The sequence below is a fragment of the Blennius ocellaris genome (genome assembly GCF_963422515.1).
Source record: "Blennius ocellaris genome assembly, chromosome: 8".
NCBI lineage: Eukaryota > Metazoa > Chordata > Actinopteri > Blenniiformes > Blenniidae > Blennius > Blennius ocellaris.
The window spans coordinates 29,219,993-29,227,492 of record NC_137657.1 but is presented as its reverse complement, the minus strand read 5'-3'; the positions used below and the strand labels follow the sequence as shown (position 1 = coordinate 29,227,492).

Here is a 7,500-nt window from a genome sequence, read left to right as displayed (position 1 = left end):
GGAGTTTTATCAGCACCGTGTGGAAACCTTGTCTGCGAGGATCCGCCAGCCTCTCGGCTTATTAAACTTCTCCCTCGCTCCTCCAGGAGGGCGGCGGGAGAATCACAAAGGAAATTTCATCCCTCACATCCTCCCAGATGAAATTAATACACGTCACAGCCACTTCTTGACAGTTTAATATAGCACGGCGCCGGAGAGCGGCGGCCACGAGCCGGACCGCGGCGTTGTGGCGCCTCCGTGAGGAAAAAAAAAAAAAAAGTTGTCCGCGGTGCAGAATCCAGGTGGCTTACAGCGTCTCCAGGGCTGCAGAGACTCGTAGTGAGTGTGTCTCTGAGGGGGGGAGATGGAGGGGGAGGGGGACGGAGGGGGGAGTAGATGTGCTCTGGCAATAAAGTGATGCAGACAGGATAACAACGGCGCTCAATAGGGAGCCGCGCCGCGCTAGCAGATGGGAGCTAAACGCTAAAGTCCGCATTCACAGCTCTGCTGCTCCCCGCGGGCCCGGGGGGGGGGGGGGGGGGGGCGGGGTGAGGGGGTGAGGGAGGTGGGGGGGGGGGGGGGGGGTGAGATAAGGCCGAGAGAGGCTTCAGATAGCAGGTGTTCCCTCCAAATGCTTCACAGAAATATTTGCTGCAGGATTTCCTATTCATGGAAAAACTTGTTTTCCAGGAAAGGCAGTGAGAGAATTGAATCGTGACGCCGCCTCAGAAACGCCGTCGGCTTGGCGGCGAAAGGCTGAACGAGCGAAGCCGACCAATGAAGAGCGGGAATACGTGTTGTAAGGAAGTGAACGCCGCCGTTCCCCCAACGCCGCGGTTCCCCCAACACCGCCGTTCCCCCAACGCCGCCGTTCCCCGAACGTTCCCTGCCGGCCCGTTAGCTTCAGCTCCGGTTTACACAGAAACATCTGGCGTCAGAAATGTATCGTTTTTGCTTCAGAAAAGGTTTCGCATCGACGCAACAATGTTTCGAAAATGATGCCCGTTTCCATGGAAACAGCAGAAGTGCTGAAAATCATGTAGCATGCCGGGCCACAAGTTGGCGCCGTTGGTTGTTTTTGTAATGAAACTGCGCGCGCGCACACACACACACACACACACACACACACACACACACACACACACACACACACACACACACACACACACACACACACACACACACACACACACACACACACACACACACACACACACCCCCCCCCCCCCTCACCTGGTGTCCAGCTCGGACCTGCTCCAGCACCTTGTTGTAACAAACCTCCTCCATGTCGTGCATCTGCTGGATCTGAAGAAGAAGGTGAGGCGTCGTTTCAATCCAGACTTTGACTTCCTGTACTACCGATCCTTGTGAGGCGCTTCTTCTCAGCTTGTCATTCGTAGTTTTTGAGGGTTTGTATCACTCAGATTTGAGAAAAACAACGTATTTCCAGAATCCATTTCAAGGCTCTCTTATTGTTATTTACCGCTTCGAATGGTCAAAGTGCACATTCTGAATCAGTTGTGCTTCTTGTGAAGCTCCAGGCCTCAGGGGAAGCGTTTCTATTCACTCCTATATGTGTGGAGACAAGAAGTGACAGTGGCGCTGCTTCTTCTAAATATAGTTGCGCCTGTCATCCTGCTAACGAGTCCTGGAGGCTCAACCCTGCCGCTTAATTCACATTTTAATTGCTCTTTTGGTTGTTATTTTCTACTCTTTTGATTATTTCATTTTTATTTCATACACTGTCCCTTCAAGTTGGATATTTTATACATTCTTAATGTTTTTAAGAATGTATACAATTTTTCATATAACGTAATTACATATTTCATAAATGACCATCTCTAATTTTGTACTTGGTTCATTTCATGTTTTTTTATCTTAAATGTTTACTATTTTTCTAATATTTAGATTTAATTTATGTATTTAGTTAATGATTAGTTTGTATTGTAAATTATTATTACTACAAATTCTTCTGTGTCACTAATGTGTTATTAAATGTGTTTCCTGAAACACATTGGATAATATTTTCCTCTGTGTGTGTTTGAAAGGACATTTGTTTTTGTATTGCGCTGCATTAGTTGTATAATATTGATGTTGCACTCTGTGAAAAGTTCTTTCAACTTTTTATTTGCCTGAAGTTTCATGGAATTTTATAAGCTTGTTAATGTATGAATTCAACCAACAGAACTTTTCACTTAAAAACACTTGTAGTTTCTTTAATAATCCAGATTTCTCAATGAAACTTTCAGGGAAGGCGAATCTCTTTATATTCTTCAATCTGAATGAATAATAATCTGTATTTTAACTTTGTTCTTGGTCTGAAATTAATGTGACAGTATGAAGATTGGAGCTGCCAAACCTTACTACCTACTGCCACACCTTATTTATTGTATTAGTCACTTTTAATCCATATTTGTGTTTTTAATAAGCTGGTAAATGTGTGTCATGTATTTTTATTATATTGGTCAGTAACAAATCAAATCCTGTCCCCGTTCTTCCTCGTCTTCCTCGTCTTCCTCCTCCTCAGTCAACTTTTTTTCTGAACCATAAAAACTTCAGAACTACAAAGTCAAAATAATAAAAAAATACATTGTTTTAGTTGTTTTTATGTGTCGAATTCGACTGTTCTTAATACGTTCCGGTGACGATCTGAATGTCGACGAAGTGAAACATTCAAAATGGTGGACGAGGAGGAGGAGTTTCCCCGACGGCATCATTGAGGAATCACATGACGCCGTCCAATCAGAACGTTTCCCAGGTGAGACGCGGCGTCACCGACCAGGAGGAGGAACACGAATCGGGAAGAAAATCCCGCCGGCACCTCCAGATCCCGCCCAGGTACCTTGTTGGTGCTCTTGACGCCACGAAGGTCTGGCCCAGGGGCACCGGCCGGAAGCGACTGTCGAAGAAGAAGAGGCCGATGTAGGGGTTGACGTGGAGGAAGGAGGCCACGTCCAGGTAGTTTGGGCAGGGTGGCCGACAGGCCCAGGATCCGGATCATACTCTGAGTGGACTCCACCTGACGGAAACAAGACTTCCTGTTAGACCAAACAAAGACTTCCTGTTAGACCAACAAAGACTTCCTGTTAGACCGAACAAGACTTCCTGTTAGACCAACAAAGACTTCCTGTTAGACCTGAACAAGACTTCCTGTTAGACCGAACAAGACTTCCGTTAGACCGAACAAGACTTCCCGTTAGACCGAACAAGACTTCCCGTTAGACCGAACAAGACTTCCCGTTAGACCGAACAAGACCTTCCCGTTAGACCGAACAAGACTTCCCGTTAGACCGACAAGACTTCCCGTTAGACCGAACAAGACTTCCCGTTAGACCGAACAAGACTTCCCCGTTAGACCGAACAAGACTTCCCGTTAGACTCCGAACAAGACTTCCCGTTAGACGAACAAGACTTCCCGTTAGACCGAACAAGACTTCCCGTTAGACCAAACAAGGACTTCCCCGTTAGACCAAACAAGACTTCCCGTTAGACCAAACAAGACTTCCTGTTAGACCGAACAAGACTTCCTGTTAGACCGAACAAGACTTCCCGTTAGACCGAACAAGACTTCCCGTTAGACCGAACAAGACTTCCCGTTAGACGAACAAGACTTCCGTTAGACCAAACAAGGACTTCCCGTTAGACCAAACAAGACTTCCTGTTAGACCAAACCAGACTGGAATCTACCAGCCAGGAGCAAAAGCTGCCGTTTCAACATTAAAATGAGTTCGGAGAAGCGGCTTCTACTCTCAGGCCACGTTCAATAAAAACAAGGAAATAGGAGACATGAAACACAAAGAAGTAAAAGCAAAGTTACATCAATCACAGGTCAACGGGAAACAAGGAATGTGGGATGATCAAAGGTCCAGTGATCACGTCGTGGATTCATGAGAAACGGACGTACGGTTTGTGACTTACTGGACTTAATTTTACTTAAAAACAAGTCTCGTCGGGTGTTTTACACATTCTCACGACATTGGCACGCTGGTCAAGACTGGCGAAATATTTTATAAAATGTACACATGAACCCCCCCAGAGGTCCAGAGTTTGCTCTACAGCGCCACCTAGACTCACTGAAACAGGAAGGTCGTAGAGGTCAAAGCAAAACTCAAATCGTTCGTCTCATCGAGACCAAACGACACCCTGCAAACAGCCCTGACCGGAATACAACAGGAAGTCTGCCCTTTGCCTTTCACAATAAGATTTCATCACAAATCGTGCCTCGCTGTCGATCTTCAAAACGACATCAAATGACGAGCTCGACGAGCTCCGTACGTTTGACCAGAGGCTCCGAGGCCTGAATTAAACGTCATGAAAAAACACGTGTGATTCCCCTCATTGGGACGGAGGTGATGAAAGGCCGCACGTCGTCTTTCATCTGATTTGAACCAAAGAAAACTTGAAAGTGAAAATGAGCTTCTGAGCTTTGACCTTGAATCGTGAGTCAAGAGCGACGTCTCACTCATGTACCGTCTTTAATCGTCTGTAAAAACCCAAAGGAAAAATTCAATATGTTGTGTAGCAATGTGGGTGGGAGGAGAGAGGAAACGAGGGTGGTGTGTGTGTGTGTGTGTGTGTGTGTGTGTGTGTGTGTGTGTGTGTGTGTGTGTGTGTGTGTGTGTGTTGGTAGGAGGCTATCTATGAGCTTCCTGCTGGAAGTGACAGGGAAGATTGGTAAGGCCTTTAATGTGATGCAGTACCTGTCAAAGCTCACCATCAAGATAAGACCTAACCATTCCCTGCCGGCACACCGGGGCCCCCTCCCCCTCCCCCCTCCCCCTCCTCACCCCCCCGCCTCACCCCCACACCGCCACCGGAGCTCCCACTCTGCAGGTCTGCATCATGTTCAACACGCAGGAGTCCGACGGCGCACGTTACCGTTTACTGCGCACAAAATATCAGTTTAAGACGCCGCCATCCGTCAGGCCTGCAGACTCGTTAAACAATTTACGACAACAGAAGGGAATCTGTGATTAACAGCTGAATTCATGATTCCCCCGAGGACAGGGGCTAATGAGTTGGAGAAAATAAAATTAATAGGTCAGGATAGGAAATTAGACGGCGTGCCGATGTGTGGAGGCCGACGTGGCGCCGAACGCCGACGTGAAGAGAGACGAGCTCCGGGTACACCTGATCGTCACACACACACACACACACACACACACACACACACACACACACACACACACTCAGACATATAGACACGCTCACTCTCACTCCTCACTCTCACTCAGACGCACACGCACACACACACACACACACACACACACACTCACTCACTCACTACTCGCACACACACGCACACTCACACACATAGACACACACACACTCACACACTCTCACTCTCACTCAGACACATAGACACACACACACACACACTCTCTCACTCAGACACACACCCACACACACACACTCTCTCACTCAGACACACACACACACACACACACACACACACACACACACACACACACACACACACACACACACACACACACTCTCACTCTCACTCTCACTCACACATAGACACGCACGCACACACACACTCTCTCACTCACTCACTCACTCACTCACTCACTCACTCACTCACTCACTCACTCACTCACTCACTCACTCACTCACTCACTCACTCACTCACTCACTCACTCACTCACTCACTCACTCACTCACTCACTCACTCACTCACTCACTCACACACACACACACACACACACACACACACACACACACACACACACACACACACACACACACACACACACACTCACACACTCACACACTCACACACGTGTGAGCGCCGAGCATCGCTGCAGAGGCTTTGTTCTGCAGGTCACCCGCCACTTTTATCCAAAGGTCACCGCCACTTTTATCCAAAGCGTGAAACATAATTGGTGGCGGCCGAACCCAGAGAGATGGCGAGCGCAAACATCAAAGCCAGGACGGCGTCGACATGGACGGAGGGACATCATCCAGTTCACTGGGATTTCCATATGAACGTGTCTGAGGAGGCAAACTTAAGCTACTGGGAGCATCAGGAGCAGCTGCAGCGACTCCTGCTACACAATCAATTACTCACGTCTGTCAGGTGTGGTAATGAGGAGGAGGAGGAGGAGGAGGGGGAGGGGGAGGAGGGGGAGGTGAGAGAAAATAAGGAGGAGAGGAAGAAAGGGAGGAGGAGGATAAAGAAGATGAGGCCAGGGAGGAGGAAGTGGAGAGGTAGGAGGAAGAAAGATAAGAGGGGGGGGGGAGGGTCCGTCAGGGGAGGAGGGAGGAGGAGGAGGAGGAGGAGGAAGTGGAGAGGAGGAGAAAGATAAGAGGGGGGGAGGAGGGGGAGGAGGAGGAGGAGGAGGAGGGTCTGTCAGGGGGTTGGAGGAGGAGGAGGAGGAGGAGGAGGAGGAGGAGGAGGAGGAGGAGGAGGGTCTGTCAGGGGGTTGGAGGAGGAGGAGGAGGAGGGTCTGTCAGGGGGTTGGAGGAGGAGGAGGAGGAGGAGGGGGAGGAGGGTCTGTCAGGGGGTTGGAGGAGGAGGAGGAGGAGGAGCAGGGTCTGTCAGGGGGTTGGAGGAGGAGGAGGAGGAGGAGGAGGAGGAGGAGGGGGAGGAGGAGGAAGAGGAGGGGGAGGAGGAGGAGGAGGAGGAGGAGGAGGGGGAGGAGGAGGAGGAGGAGGAGGAGGAGGGGGAGGAGGAACGTACTGTTAATGTAAGTTTTGCTCAAGATATCGTCGACATAAGAAAATGTGTATTTAATAATTATTGTTTACATGCGAGACTTTAGATCCATCAATGGATTTTTAACTTTTCTTCATGGATTCATTTGTCAATACATTTTTCAAACATTCACAAATTACAAATGGTCATAAACCAAAAGCTTAAATTCACCTATATTATTGTTTCTAGAGCTGTAATTTTCCAAGGACATAGTTGTGAGGCAGGCGGGTCATTTTGAGGCTGTGAATATCTGATAATTTAAAAAAATTCCAAAATCCAAATCAAATTACACAAGAGGTTGCTTTACCTTTGCTATTTGGTAAATTTACATAATTTCTATAAAACATGTGGTATTAGGTGAAACGTCTTCATTTATCTTTAACACTTCTCTAATAAAAACATCCATGTGGAACCTTTCCTTCAAGCATTATTTTAAAATGTGAAGATTTGACGCTTAATTACAAAGTTCTTGAGTAATAAATTATGATAATGGCGTCGACCCTCGAGAAGTTCCAACCTGCAAGTTGGGAATGAAATGCATTAATGCCTCTAATTAATATTCACTCACATAATTTCTTGCATTATAATTTATTCCACATCTTCTTGAGAGTGCACTCATCAATCCATTTTCTTTCCTTTTATCTTTTGCATTTTACCGTTAACCAGTAAAATGAGCCAGTCGGAAACTACGAAGTGAAGAAAGTACGTTGATTACTCAGGTACTCAATCCTCAGGATACGTATTAGAGCTGCCTTTAAGTTGTTTTAGTGGTTTTTACACTGTGATCATACACATGATAAAAGTTACGGTGAAAAGCTGGA

The 7,500-nt window shown here is 47.4% G+C and overlaps 1 protein-coding gene across 1 annotated transcript in view; it reads left to right on the top strand.

Moving 5' to 3' along the window:
• Positions 1 to 7,168: 7,168 nt before the first annotated feature.
• The window catches only part of LOC308133300 (single-minded homolog 1-A-like), a gene marked incomplete at its 5' end in the record, with an annotated part of 21,744 nt that continues 21,412 nt past the window's right edge, over positions 7,169 to 7,500 (top strand). The window contains 1 exon segment of the mRNA XM_080500603.1: positions 7,169 to 7,202. Within this exon segment, the coding sequence (XP_080356729.1) occupies positions 7,169 to 7,202 (34 nt within the window).